The 15,667-nt window shown below is 42.9% G+C and overlaps 1 protein-coding gene across 4 annotated transcripts in view; it reads right to left on the bottom strand.

Moving 5' to 3' along the window:
- Window positions 1-1,529: 1,529 nt before the first annotated feature.
- Window positions 1,530-15,667, bottom strand: part of MAIP1 (matrix AAA peptidase interacting protein 1) — a 77,314-nt gene continuing 63,176 nt past the window's right edge. Inside the window, exons 5-8 of one of the 4 annotated variants that reach the window (XR_015724637.1) lie at window positions 12,178-12,327; window positions 10,314-10,376; window positions 4,036-4,138; window positions 1,530-3,553 (exon numbers count right to left, since the gene is read on the bottom strand). Coding sequence is in view for 3 of the 4 variants with exons in the window: in XM_087862422.1 (XP_087718548.1) it covers window positions 12,048-12,327 (280 nt within the window). In the remaining variant the exon portion in view is untranslated. Of the gene's footprint in view, window positions 3,554-4,035; window positions 4,139-10,313; window positions 10,377-11,691; window positions 12,328-15,667 lie in introns of those variants that run through there. The other 3 variants (XM_087862415.1, XM_087862422.1, XM_087862414.1) reach the window with 3 other exon arrangements.

Here is a 15,667-nt window from a genome sequence, read left to right as displayed (position 1 = left end):
ATAGGTGGTTACATATGTTTGCTGGATTCTTAAAGAAGCAGAAGGAAGGGAGAAATGTCTACGAGAAACTTAGTAGGCAAAAATGCCTCGAACATGGTATTTGGGAAGGGAAATAATTTTTTAAGGTCTTTGGATGGAGAGAAAGAGAAAAAAACACCCCTGGCTAAAGAATCTTTCAGATAACGTTGGGAAAGTTCTTTTTAGAATTACATTTAAAAAAAAAGAAAGAAAAAGAAACTGGGAATAAAAAGGTGAAAGTAAGAAAAGCTGAGAAAAGAGAAAAAAAGGCAAACCGGTAAAAGATGGAGAGGAAACTAAAACTGAGGGAAGCTTGGAATAAAAAGAGGAAAGGATCCAGCGTGTCGCCCTTCCTTCCAAACTGCCTTTGTAGACAGGAATTCCAGTTCACTGCCTCCGTCCGGAGCCTCTGCGTCGTTCGGGAGACCTGTGCGAGCCGGCGCCGAAGCCGAAGCGGCTCGGTTCTGGGTCGCTGGATTCTGAAGCCAGAGCGGGAAGAGCGCCCAGTCTAACCGGGAGCAGCACACATGATAATGATCTAGGGATCATCGGGAGAAAACGAAGATTCCTGGGTGTCTCCTCCTCCGAGTTAATGAAATAGCGGAGCACTGCAACGATGCAAAAAATCCTTTGGTCAATTTAGAGGAACCATGAAGATGGGTTCCTATGCGGATTATTTGCCTTTAGCATGCAGTTCAGCCTCACCGGATCTGGATACGGTGTCCCCACGAAGATGGACCTGTCTGCTTACGAAAACGAAATAGCATTCTAGCACCTTGGTTGGGTTTGAAAGACATTTATGTTAGGTTGTCCTGATAGCGCTTGATCGTGAATAAAGAAAATCAGTGATCGTCTGCAGCATGCTATGGTCAACGTCTCGAGTTTAGCCAAACTGTCATTGACTCATTCATTCATCCAGCAAGTATTTATTCAAGGCCTGCAATGGGCCAGCTGTGGTTCTGGAAGTACGGATTTGGCCATCAGGACATACTTCCTGACTCCGAAGTATTTGACCCACAGAAAAGCAGTGAGAAGACTGACTTTTTAGTCTGATTACAGAACTAGTACATTTACTCTCAGGTTTACTCACTTTTTACTTTTCACAGAATTTGCTTTTTACTTTTTACACAATTTAAAAACTCTTAAATAGGGAAGAACAGTGGGTGAAGAGAAATGATTCTGGATAGGGCTCAAAAAACAAAACAAAACAAACCCCCAAAAAACCAACAACAAAAACATGACCCTACTGGCCAACTGTAGCTAGGAGCGTAATTCTTTCCGTGCAAGACTGCGTGGCTTTCAACCAGGGCAGCTCCCGAACTAATCAAAATTTCAAAGGACACAGAAGACCACTTAATAGGATTATACCTAAACCTGTTCTAGATTAAATTCCCTGGCTGTTCGGCACCCTGGTAACGAGCCCAGATTTGTATTTACCAAAAGGAGTTGAGAAAAATTCCTCCTTGATAGGAACAAGAGAATATCCTACCTCGCCTAAAAAAAAAAAAGGAAAAAAAAAAAAGGCAGGAGGGTTGGGGCAGTGGGGACCCGTGCCAGGAAACAGAAAACCCGCCTCCAGTGTATTGTTGGCAAAGTTCAAATGTACCGGGAAGTACTCGGAGCCATGGCCCTCCGCGCCCTCTGATGCAAAACCGCACTGCCCGTTGTTTCAAAAGGCCCATGGCCAAGATCTAACATTTCTCCCCCGGAACAGCGGGCCCAGTAAATATCCACCTCCAGGTGACACAAATGGTTAAGCGTTGACAGAATTTGAAATAGCAAGTACTAAAAACCCTGCCTCCGAGCTGCACCACTAATCTTACTGTACCTTCAGAGCTTGAGGACGTTTGCTACTGACACTAGCAACACACCGGCAGGAAAATTATGGGAAGAGGAAAAAAACACAAACTTGTATTTTTAACCATAAAATGGTTGGAGGAGATGCAGCTGGGTGAAATGAGAAGGAAGCCATATTTTTTTTAATCGTGACGGATAATCCCTTTCCACAGACATGTGTTCACCCCTAAGCTAATTAATGTTCAGACAAAGCTGTCATTCTATTATCCGTGCAAGACACGAAGATGTTCATAAATAGAAAACTATATGAGTAAGAGTTGACGCAAACAGCTTTTCCTGACACCTATGAAAAGTCTTAAAAGTTATTTCTGTATTGACTTGCACCAGCTGGGAAGATTTTCTGCAGCTAATAAAGCAGTTTTCCAAATAGTTTTCTAATAAGGCCAAGTCAGGGTTTAAAACAGACCGTCTGCTTGAAGGTTGGAGAGAAGTCTTAAGAGTTAATTCACTTTTAGTGAAGAAGGCTGATTCATCCCAGATGGTTTGTATTTATACAGGTTCGATAGCTGATGCTTATTTGCAGCATTTTTTAACTCGACCTTATATTTGTTATCAGGAGGCTCTTCCGAGCTGACTTCTTTACTACGGAATTGAGTCTGTGACCCGTACTGTGCCGAGGTGAAAATACGGTAGGACTACCGTTGAAGCGTAAGGCCGCAGCTGGTGTCTAGGCGCTGTGTGTGGAAGGAGAGGCGTGAGCTCTGCTCTGCCGCCTTCACAGGGACGAGACTTGACGGGATCTGTCACATCAGAGGGTGCCTTGTCACAGTTGTGCTGGCTGGCGTATATAGAGCGCTGTAAACACGTCTTCCATCTACAACAAATATTTACATTTGTCATGTTTACAAGAGACGTTCATATTTATTATTTATAAACATGAGTATGCACTCCTACTTATTTAATTTGATTTTATCATAATCCTAACAGGGTAGGCACTAAAATATATTATTGTGTACTTGGGAAAATTTTCCCCAAATCCAAGGCTCTGCAAAAATGTATGTGTCCTCAGAAATCTCTGTTGCTTCTTCCTGCATACAGCGGTTAGCAGCAGAGGCTCCGATTCCCGCGAACATTCTACTTCTGCTGGTAATTTATCTCTCTAAATCTCAATCTCATTAGCTCTTAAATGGGGATAATCATAGTCTGCCTTCCGAGTTGCTCTAACAATTAAATGAGATAGTGCGCGTAAAGTGCCTCGGGTAAGTGCCTTGGAAAAATAGGCCTAAGTGTGTGTGAGGCACTATTCTTACCTATCGCCTCAAATCTACTGTCAGCGACTGCGAATGTAAACCACCGCGGTATAAACCACCACAAAAGAAAAAAACGGAACAACGCTGCCGGTTCAACCATACCACTATGATGTAATGCTTTTGCTTTTTCATTACTTAAAATTTTTTATTTTACGTTTATTGAGACAGTCTTTTGAGATAGAGACATTTGTTTTATCATATAGCCCTCATGCATATATGAAAATATGAGTGAAAAAAATTGGTTCAGGTATTCCTAAACTTCACATTCTGAGTCTGACTTCCTGAATCGCTTTTTGTCTCGTAACTGCTGGTGGCTGTGTTTTCTCCACACGGTGTCCTCCCGGCATCAAGTGTTGGAGACGCTGCGTCACCGGCTAAGCCACTGACACTCATCCTTCCGGGTTTCATGCTGGTGCTTCCCGGCTCTTCTGAAATGACAAGAGAAGGTTTTCATTCAGCGCCAGGGTGGATAGTTCTTTCTCAAATAACGACTGAATCATTTGTTGACTGAAACATACAGGAATTGTCTTTATGTCGGCACACCGTCCGGAAAAAAAATCCAGTTGACAAATGCACAGCAATGACTCTCCAAATTGGGAAACTAGAATTGATCAAATACAGAATTTTCCCTGTTACTTTTTTCCCTCTCTCGAGTGAGTAAAATGAGATTGTTACTACCTACAGTCAAAATGAAATTGAAAGTGAGGCACTTCCCTATAGAACATAGGTATTGATTCTAACAGTGTCCACGAAGACCCAACATTTACTTGTTATTTATTCATCTACGTTTATGGAGAGTCTAGTGTACGAATGCACAATAGGTAAAGGCATCAGGAATTCAAGGAGATTAAGGCTTAGTCGCTGAGACAAAGTGACAGACGCAGCTCTCGGTCAGAGGGGGAGAGCAAACCTGTGAGCTAACACTGAATGCAGCGGCCGGAGGTCCTAAGAGCTGCATGCACAGGGTATACTGGTGGCACAAAGGAGACCTCCTCGGTGGATTCTAGTTGGACCTGAAATGGAAAAATGAAAATGAAACTACAGGCCAGTAAGGGAGGAAGGGGCATTGTGGGCAAAAGGGGTTTTCCTCAAAGGAAACGCTGTGATTTCCTTTTCTTTCTTTCTTTCTTTCTTTCTTTCTTTCTTTCTTTCTTTCTTTCTTTCTTTCTTTCTTTTTCTTTCTTATTCTTTTCTTTTCTTTTCTTTCTTTTCTTTCCTCTTTCTCTTTCTTTCTTTCTTTCTTTCTTTCTTTCTTTCTTTCTTTCTTGAAGATTTATTTATTTACCTATCTATTTGAGAGGGGGCAAGGGGCAGAGGGAGTGGGAAAGAGAGTCTTAAGCAGATGCGGGGCTTGATCTCAAGACCCTGAGATCACGATCTCAGCTGAAACCAAGAGTCTGACACTTAACTGACTGAGCCACCCAGGCACCCAGAAACATTGTGATTTCTGATTTTTCTTCAATTTTATTTTATATGTCCTGTCCGTGTTCCTTGCACTGATAGGTTGAAATCAGCCATTGCTCTTCTTTCTTCTGGGAATGTCTTTTTATAACTGTTGTCTATTCTCCTCTTGGGTTATGTTCATTTATGGATTTGTAGGAACTTTCTATGTACTAAGGACATTAACTCATTCTACAATATGTATTTTGCAAACATATTCTCCATTTGTCTTTTAAATTTGTTGGTAGCAACCTTTATATTCCAACAGTTTAAATATTTCCCCAGTCAAATCTGTCAACATTTTCCTTTATGGTTACAAGGTTTTAGATTTGCTCATAAAGGCCTTCCCTACCCTAAAACACATTTTAAAAATTTCTTATATTTTCTTCTATCTTAAGGGATTTTTTACATGAAAGTCTAAAGCTAATATTAATTTTTGAATATTGCATGTGGTTACTATAACTTTTTCCCCCCAAATGCATGTTGAATTTAAACCTAACCTTAGATTTTCTGTTAGTTCTTACCAGATTGTTATTAACTTAGAAAATTATAAGCAGGCAACTTTCAACAATCAATGCCAACAAAGGAATGTTGTGTTACACATGAAATAAAACAACCCTTTTAGTTTCAGGTGTCAGAACTTTCTGTCAAAATAACTTTGGAAAGACAAGACTTTTTTTGGTTCTCGTAAAGCAAGAAAGGGCAGGGATGCGTCGGTCTCAGAAATGGATGGATCTGGGGATTTGAAAGTCAGAAAAACCAAGTCCACCATTTGTTTCTGCTTCTCTGTGTTGGTTCTTTTCTCCAACTGCTAACAGATTTTTTCCATATGGTAGGAGAAATGGGTACAGAGCATTCCAGACACATTCTCCCAGTTCAACAACCAGAAAGGGAATGTGTTCCCTATCAGATCTAATAAAAAACAAATCTCAGGGTAGAAGTCTAATTACACTACCCTTTAGTCACTGTTCATTTCTTTCTCAGGCAATGACCCATTCCCAGACCCAGAGGAGGGAGTTCTGTGCTCTGACTGAGCGGACCTGGGTCGCGCTCCCAGCCCAGCTGCCAAAGCGGTAGGATCTGGTAGTAGAAGAAAGAGATCACAGACATAACTGCCAAGAAAATCACTAACAAACAATCAGTCCCTCCACTGTGTGATTTGCTGCAATCAATAATCACAAAAGCAGGGGCGCCTGGGTGGCACAGCGGTTGAGCGTCTGCCTTCGGCTCAGGGCGTGATCCCGGCGTTCTGGGATCGAGTCCCACATCAGGCTCCTCTGCTGGGAGCCTGCTTCTTCCTCTCCCACTCCCCCTGCTTGTGTTCCCTCTCTTGCTGGCTGTCTCTCTGTCAAATAAATAAATAAAATCTTTAAAAAATAATAATAATCACAAAAGTAATATAAGCATTTACCATTTTCTTGTTGACTACATTAGAGTTTTAGACATGCAAGTGGCCTTTCTCAATTTTTTACTAACTTAGGCTTGTATTAAAATTGACTTCCATAACCTCAATACACAATGATTTATTTGAAACCTGGGTTTTCATTATTTGGCCTAAGATAAGCTGTTCAATCTCACCTAGTTCAAGACTTTTCATCTGTAAAATGAGGTCTTTGATCTTATGATGTAGGGAAACGGAAAGAAGATGATCCCAAAACACAAAGGAGTCTGGGATTCAGTTTTTGCCACAGATGCTTCCAAAATCTACAAGGGCATATGAGTAGGTGCTCTTAGGAGGTGAACTAGCACTTTCATTAGGCGAACTCTGCTAATGGCATCATGCACCTGTATCCTGCATGCCCTTCTAGATCTTGCATGTGTTACTTAAGGGAACGATAAAGCCCAGAACCAGAATTTTCTCTGTATGAGTCAGGAGCTCTTTTAGGAGCAAGTAATGGAAACCCAAATTAGGTTAATGGGGTAAAAAACTATTTACCAGTTTCTATACCTCGAATGGGGAACGCACAGCAATGAAGGAAAAACTACAGGAACTGGGGTCTTAGAAACTGTGACTGGAGACTCAAAGTCACCAGTGCCCTGTGTCCATTTTGTTCACTGCTTAATTTTACTTCTCTTTGCCTTTTTAGACTCATTATTTTGTAACGGAGAGGGGTGGGGGGGCATGGCTGCCAGAAACCCCAGGTGAGAAATCATAGCCAAAAGACATATTTCTACCCCAAGAAATGCCTCTGTCCCTAATTGGTTTATGTGCACATGACTTGGGCCAACCTCTGTTGGAACGGGAATTGGCACAGATTGACTTCTGTGGCCAGGGAGATGGCATCTATTCACCAAAAACTGGGGTGGATGTGGAATATGGCTGCCAGACTTAGCAAATAAAAGTTCATCCCATATTTAATCTGGCAACCCTAGGTGGGAGAGCTTTCTGAACAGGCAAAATTAATAACCACCCCAGTTTACTCCACTGTTGCTCAAGAACCTGCCTTGTGCCTCCGCCATGTTGCTCGTACCAGTGGGTAGATGCACGGGCAGACAGACAATGGCTGTCACCACAGGAACTTGGCTCGGCATGAAGGATGGGCTCTATGTTTTTGTCCTCCTTGAGAAACGCTGTCTTTGTTTTTCTTTTTCTTTTTTTTTTTTAAGATTTTATTTATTTATTCGACAGAGATAGAGACAGCCAGCGAGAGAGGGAACACAAGCAGGGGGAGTGGGAGAGGAAGAAGCAGGCTCCTAGTGGAGGAGCCTGATGTGGGGCTCGATCCCACAACGCCGGGATCACGCCCTGAGCCAAAGGCAGATGCTTAACCACTGTGCCACCCAGGCGCCCCTGTGTTTGTTTTTCTTAAAGCTAACATGCCTTTTCCATAAGCATCGTGGTGGCTATGAGCTATGTATTCTATCCCCGCCATAGAATCACAGAGCTGGGGAGAGGTCTGCAGGTCCTGGTTGGCCCTTGGAAGTGGTTGGTAATTTTGGAGTACAGAGAGTCATCTGCCCAAGAATGTCATGCGTGGCCATCTCTTGATGAGGAGGCTGTACCAACTCCAAGTGTTTCTGGAGCTTAAGGAGACAGCAGAGGAAGGAGATGAGGCTGGGAAGCAATCCAAAGGAGCTTTGACCAGCGAGGAGTTGACAAAGACCTTCCGTAGCAGAGCAGAGCTGCTCAGTCCGTGTTTTAGACAAACACACGGTTTAGGGACCATAAGGGGCAGGGCCAAAGGGAAGTAGCCTGATGGGAAGCAGGTGCATTGGTCCCATTGAAGGATGATGGGGGTTTCAGTTCCAGCAGTGGAGGTAGGAGGGTAAAGGAGACGCCTTTACGCAGTCCAGACTGATATATCAACAGGAATTGGTGGTTGATACTTTCCATATTTAACCTCACTCCTGCTGTTAGCTTTAACCAGTGACATATCATCAGTTTCTCACACTGTCAAGAACCCATAAGCAGCACACGTTGATTTTTTAAAAAGCCATATTCAAATATTTGCTAAAATACCACACAATTATTGAGTTCATCATATTCACACCATTTAATGATGTTTTTAAGTGAAAGTACTTTTCATACATCTGTCCGCTTAACGTTTATTTTTACTGTGGGAGTTATATGCACAAGGATGATTCTACCATGGTGTTGGTTTAAGTGATTTTTAAAGAAAATATGCAATGATCTAAATTCACTCTTTCACTTGCCATGATTCCCATTTTGACCTTACCTTCAAAGTGATGCAGTGGGGAAAATGTCAGATCAAGTGTTAACTGACCTGTTGCAGACATACGTCTTACTTGCACGGGTCAGCTGGATGACCATGGACGTGGGGCAGAATCTTGGATTCTCCACCTACAAAATGAGGGACCTTGGGCCAAGTCATGTCTCAAGAGCCTTCCAAATCGAGTACATCAGTTTCGGTGGCTGGAGAAAGTATAATTGAGCCCAGGAAAAGATGGTGACCTTTTGCTGAATGCTACCTCTTTCTTATAAAGTAAGCAGCAATCTCAGATGTGGGTTTAAAACACAGGCTTTGGAACCCAGCAGACCTGGGTTTGAATCCTGATCCTGACATTTCACATCTCCTCTTCCCTAAGCCTCAGAGTTTGCATTTCTGAGACAGAAATGGAAATACCTGCTTCCTACTGTCATCACAAAGGATGCATGAGATGAGGTATGGGGAGCACTTGACACACGGCTAGGCACCCAGCAAACCCCCAAAATGTGGAAGTTGGCAATACTATTCATTCCATGCCGTGCCAGCACAGAACTAGAGAAGTTCTTCCAATCATTCATTTGTTTGTACATTTATTCAATTGTTCATTCAAGGAATGCTACATGCTACATCTGCCCAATAAATATTTGCTTGGGCGTGCAAATCGGCATGGCCTCTGGCTGCAGACTCCCGTCAACAGTTTTTATATTCGAACTCTCTGGCTTCCCCAGCATGCTGTGATTGCAAGATTAAGGCCCATTTGGAGTTGTTACCATTATGTTATCTTTAAAAGTAACAGGCTCCTGGTTTTAATTAATCTTGGCCCCTAAGATTTTCATGAAAAGAAAAGCCGGTGAACTCACGCGGGAGCATCTATTTCCAGAGTCATTTGCGTGTGAAACTGCCAAAGGCAGCCTGGGTGACTGTCCTGTGGAACATCTGCACAGTGTTTGTCATTTTGGCATCTGAGAACTTTGTAAATATGTGCAGACCCGTGACAACCTCAGGATTTTGTTTCCAAATGTGCCATTGATGAATAATGGCTCAAATGAGCAAAATCATCTAGGCGACAATTTGGGTGGAGAGCAAGGATGGGAATTACAATGTGTTTCCAAGGGCTCTGAGGGTAAAAATCCGTTCCTATCATTGCAAAACAATGAAGTCTTTGGAAGCACAATAATGTGTAGGATGGCTTTAGAATCAGACAACTTGCTTTTGTTTTGGAAGCGCAAATTCAAGTCTGGCCTCAGATAATCACTGGCAGAAGCAGCTTTCTTGATTAAGTCAGTCCCATGAAAGAACATGTGTCTTTATTACAGAGAGCACCTTCTCCTAATTCCCACCTTAGAAGCAAAGGCCAAGTTCCCTTCAGCTGAGCTCATGGCTCCGTCAAGCCAGGGCTCACTGCCTCAATCCCAGCCACTGGTAATTTGAGATAAATTCAACTTGCACGGTCTCTGCTAGCGCCCCAGTGGCTCTCTCTCCTTTTAAACGACTCAATCTTTTGTCTTCAGATGGTATCTCGGAGATGTGCAAAGGCACTAAGGAGATTATTTTTGAACATCTCCTAGAACTCGAGAAACTCCTTCACAGAAGGTTGAAACCATGCCTGGTCATTTAGTCTGACTCGACTTAAAAAGGCATCAAATACAAATAGATTCTGGGAAATAAATCAACTTCAGGCTTTTTACTGCTGACGGCTTAAAATAATTCCCAAAAAGGCTAATTATGCCTTTCTTTGCTCAGTAGTTGGGCTTAATAATAAACACCAAACATATGGCAAAGACTGGGCTGCATGAACCCTCATAGCGTTCTGCTCGGCAGCAGGGGTAGATTGGTCCTAAAGAAATTATGTACAAGGAGCTTACATGTATTAACAATCGTAGTTGTAATATCTATTTATCTATTACCACGGAAAACTATAACTGCTAACTGGCTTCTAAAAATTTCTCTCAACTTTCTAGGAATCAAAGGAGCATCATGTAAAACAACACTCACAACCTATTTTTCACCGATCAGATTAGTAGAGTTTTTAAATGATGGTAATACTAAAGAGGATTTGATGAAATTTGCATTTTCATACCTTATGGTGAGACTATAAATTGGAACCATCTTTCCGGACAGCAATTTGGCAAGAGATACCAGGCTGTAAAAAACAAAAATTCATATATTTTGATCCCATCATTTCATTTCCAGAAATCTATCTTAAGGAAATAGTATAAACCGTGGATAAAGATTTAAATCTAAGACTGTTCCCTGCAATACCGTTTCTAAGAGCCAAATGTACAATGAAAGAAGAATGATCAAGCAAACTGCGTGTCTACCACATTCTACCGGGCATGATACAATCGTTCAAAATCATGTCGACAAATACTCTCAAAAGCAGAGGGGGGAATGCAAATAGGATCTAGAACAAGAGTTACGCCATGATCTTGACTATTTAAAATAATATAGCTGGGGCGCCTGGGTGGCTCAGTCGTTAAGCGTCTGCCTTCGGCTCAGGGCGTGATCCCAGCGTTCTGGGATCGAGCCCCACATCGGGCTCCTCTGCTGGGAGCCTGCTTCTTCCTCTCCCACTCCCCCTGCTTGTGCTCCCTCTCTCGCTGGCTGTCTCTCTCTCTGTCAAATAAATAAATAAAATCTTTAAAAATAAATAAATAAAAATAAAATAAAATAATATAGCCAACGCATTGTGGACATCAAAAGATGTTATTTTGAAAACGTCGGCAGTTTGTGAGTTCCAGGGAAGAAGCTGAAATGTGCCTTAGTCAGGGATTGGGGGACAGAGGGATGTGCCTCGGGCACTGTCCTCGGGGAGGCTCTGAACTAGTGGAAAAATCTAAATCCAACTGCAAGAAAGACACTGTTTAATATTACCAAAGTCAGCCTCCACTGTAGGCACTACGAGCCTCTAAAGAGCTCTGGCACGTGTTTAAGTGGCGAGGGTTTATGGAGCCCCCATCGTGTGCCGCGGTGCCAGTGAGGGGGAGACAGTATCCGGCAACAGAAACACGGTTCCTGGCTTCCTGGAGCTTACAGTCTGATCCGTCATCAGCAGCAAGCCACCTACCAATACTTCTTGGTAGTGGCATTGAGTCAGGGTCGGGGAAAGAGACGGCCGGTGGGATGTGTATGGCTCAGGGATGCTGGACAGAGCAACATGGGGTACTCTGTTGTGAGGTTCCTTCCCTACCCCGAAATGGCCTCGTGTGATCCTCGAGACATATGAAGTCTGTTAAACATGACTGCCTCGTGGTAGCTGCACCATGCAGAATAACGGGGGGGGGGGGCACAGAGCAGCCAGACAGGCATCCGCGAGCAGCCGAAGCCTACCCAGGAGAGGCCGAGACAGAAGCAGGAGCGGCTGCCAGTTCAGGGCGGGAGGTGAAGAGAGTCAGGATAGCGGGGGGCCCACGCAGGCTAACCGCCCCTCCACCGCGCAGAAATATTCAAGACGGGGTTGCCCTTCATTCACCTTGAGGGGAGCTCAGACGATTATTCTTTTAATATGAGAGGAAAGGCCGGAAAACATGAAGCCTCTCTACAGCAGGTAAGAGAGAGAGAGAGGTAAAATCCCGGGAGGAGATAAACCAAATACCGCATGGGTATAAGTGGGGTTATGGGCGTATTCATTGTTTTCATCCAGCCACGTGTATTATGACGACATGCACGAGACGTCACTTTCAAAACCTCTGCTCTTACAACTCTCGTGTCATTCGTGTGTACTCCTACTACTCTTAGCTTCCTTCTTCATCTTTCTCATCATTTTTCTTTTGCTTCCTTCTCTCCTTTGCCTGCCCACTGATCACAAGTCTTGTCAGCCAGTCACATGTAGAAGCAGCCTTTTTTTTTTTCCATGACCTATATTTGGTGTTAAAATAGCAAAGCTCATCGTGCACTGTGTTAAGCATTCACACGTATTGATTCTTTTAATCCACACAACAAACCTCCTGGGTAGTAATACCACTACTCCTCTTCGGCCGACAAGGACGCCGACGTGCAGAGATCTCAACCAACCTGCCCAGGCATCCTGGTGAACAGCAGGACTGAACTCGGAACCTGGGAGCTCAGGCTCCAGAGCACACACACCGGCTCCACTGGACAGCGTGGGGGAAACATAAGGGACACCAGTTATATTTCTTGTCCCAAGACTGCTTAGCATCTCGGCTTTTCTATAAAATTGAGGGTACAATTCCTGGGGTCCCGAGCCCAAGTATCTCATAAGTGCTGCGACACAGATCCCGGCTGAGTGCTTTAGAATGCTCACTGTTCCCAGTATGCCACACCCTCGCCAAAAGAAAGTTCTCCAACTCCAGTACTTATCCAGGCGGTCTTGCCTAAGTGACTTAGGTGTTCTGGATTTAGTTTTTCAATCTATGAAACAGGTTAGTAATACCCACCTCATTAGACAATATGTATATATCCTTAACACAATGCTAGAGCATAATTAGTTCTCAATAATATTAGCTATTTTTTCCCATTAGTCATTAGCAAACTTTATATGGAAGAGGACTCACTTGTCCTTTTGTAGCTTACATTCCAGAAATCAGCAAACTACAACCTATAGGTTAAATCTGGCCCACTGCCTATCGGTATAAATAAAGTTTTATTGGAACACAGCCATGCTCATTCATTGATGTGTTGTTTATGGCTGCATTCATTTTACAACAGCAGAGCTGACTAGTTGCAACAGAAACTATATAGCCTGAAAAGCTTAAAATATTTATGCTTTGGCCTTTTATTGAAAAAGTTTGCCAACCCCTGCTATGACACACTTACCATGGCAATAAAAGAAATCGACACAGTCAGTATCCTTTTGTCAGATTTTAGATACGTATCTCTGCTTGTTTCGTTTATTGTACAGAAAGCTAAAGTAAGAAGGTTTATTTTCTAGGCAAATAATATAGAAAATGTATAAAATAGAAATAAAAAAGTTGCAATCTTTAAAAAAATCACAGATACACAAAGTTATTTGGCAAGATGTGAAATGGTTTATAAATTCCCACATCATTTGTCCTTCCATGTGTCTTTCAACTTTGCTGCTGAAGGCTTCTATCCTAGGCACTGATATTCTTATCAGGGAGGCAATGATGTATGTTTCAGCCCCTTTGTTCATACGTTTGGGTATCATCTGCCTTGCCCAGAGATGAATCAAAATGAAACATTACAGGAGTGACGATGGTGGAGGTTATGGCTTCCAGAATAAAACAGCAGCCTAGTGATCTATAGAATGTCTCCAAAGGATATTAAATTAATCAGCCAAGGATTATTGTGTATTTTCCTGAACATCTGTGGGCTCTTTCTTTAGGTTGTCTGGGTGGAGTTTCTGTGATGAGCGGGGGAAGCACTGTTATTGTCATACAGATGGTATGTGGGGAGAGACTCTGGGTAGGCAGCAGGAGCTCAGCATTCAGAAGTCCAGTGGCTTCTCTGGGACTATGAAGACATGCTGGCCTGAGAAAGGAAGGTAGTGCTCTATGGTTTGTTTAGAGAAGGCTTAGGTTGGTCGGAATGGAGAATTTGTTTTTCCTATTGTGCTCTTTCCGAATCAAACAGCAGCCAAAAATCCCAGAGAAGAGAGAGACAGAGAGAAAGAGAGAGAAATAGAGAGACCTCTTTTCAGAAGGATAATTGAGGAGAGGGGTCAACCAAAAATGTACGGCAATTGTACATGCATCCTTACCAAGACAGGGATTCCTTTCCAATTCCAGTTCACATCACGTGACAAAGATCACAGATCCTAACTAACCAGGGACTTGGGGGAGCCTGGTTTGGAGGCAGAGATACAGGATGGAGACATGGAAACAATGTAGTTTAATGTAAAAAGCTATTTTGTCTCCAGCCTCCACCAAATGAATTGTGACAAAAATTACTTTTCAAGGAAGGTACTTACCTGGAAAGGTATAATATCAGGGTTTGGTTAGACAGTACTGCACAGAGATAAAACTGAATGCCATTGCCAGAGTCAGAGGAGAAAACCAGGGAGTTGGGACGCAGAAAGACCTGTTTGCGGTGCAGGTCAGCCACTAGTCCTAGTAGAATTTGGAAGAAATTACTTCACCTCTCAGAGCCTCCCTTTGCCCTGCCTACAGTCAGCCACACTCACACATAGAGAAAATGGCGACCCCCACTCACGACCCAAGGCTCTCTGCCTCACCCTTCAGCTTTAGGCCCCTCTACACCCACACTTTTTCTTGCCCTCTTTCTTCCCAAAAAAAATGGAGTGCCACTCCTCTTTTTCCCTTTAAGGCCAGCTGTGTCCTTGCCTATCTTCCCTCCCACCTCCTCTGGAATCCCAGTCTCTGTATTACCTGTCTGGTCCTCTCTACCCTACCACCTATTAACATGAGCATATATTCCCCATCTCTCCCCTGAAATTCCCTGACCTTCCATTTACTTCCTCATTCTGGAGACACTTGGGGGCCATTGGCTCTCAGTTTTCCCTTCCCTGGATATTATTGCCTTCTCTGGATATTCTTTTTAATGTTTAATGTTTATTTAACATTTATTTTAATATTTAAAAAAATATTTTCACTAGGTTGTTCATTTTATTTTCATAGTTATATTATAGAGTCTTAAAAATTAGGCATAGTTGGGGCGCCTGGGTGGCACAGCGGTTAAGCGTCTGCCTTCGGCTCAGGGCGTGATCCTGGCGTTCTGGGATCGAGCCCCACATCAGGCTCCTCTGCTGTGAGCCTGCTTCTTCCTCTCCCACTCCCCCTGCTTGTATTCCCTCTCTCGCTGGCTGTCTCTATCTCTGTCAAATAAATAAATAAAATCTTTAAAAAAAAATTAGGCAAAGTTATGCGCAAAGCCCAATTCCACCACTTGCTGGCTGTGTGAACATGAACACCTTAGTTACCCTTCTATACCTGTTGGTTTCCTTGTCTGTTAATTTGCAATAATGTATTTATTTTGATTTTAGGACTAATGAAAAAACACAGACAAGTGAAGAGATATAACTAATCCAATATCTATTTGTATAAGAAGATACTTTTTTGGAGATTATGTTTGTAAAATACATATCAACTTTTTCCCTTTGTTGACATGATTTGACCTTTCCTTGTGAAATCTATTCTCTCCCTTCTCCTCTTGCACCTCCTTCTCCTTGGATAATGACACATTACAAATAAAACCAGTCTTCCGCCAGAGTAGGGGAGGAGTAGGCTGAACACATTAGAATTATCTGGGCCCCCATACTCATTCTCATTCCACTACCAGAAATTCTGATTCAGTATTCAGTATTCAGAGGGGGGCCTGAAGAATTTGAGTTTTGAAAAGATGCTCCAGATGATTCAAATACTTACCCCTTCCATCCCAACCTGCCTCCCAAATAGAAATCGCTGCTTTGACTTTAGGCAGGTACCCCAAGCTAGGCCTCGGATCCTTCACAAGACACCTGCAGTCACAGCTGCGCGCCTGTTCAGTTAAATTAGC

This window comes from Ursus americanus, chromosome 1, assembly GCF_024610735.1.
Source record: "Ursus americanus isolate L20-20 chromosome 1, mUrsAme1.1.p, whole genome shotgun sequence".
Taxonomy (NCBI): domain Eukaryota; kingdom Metazoa; phylum Chordata; class Mammalia; order Carnivora; family Ursidae; genus Ursus; species Ursus americanus.
The sequence above is the reverse complement of the archived record's forward strand: the minus strand, read 5'-3'. Positions and strand labels throughout refer to the sequence as shown.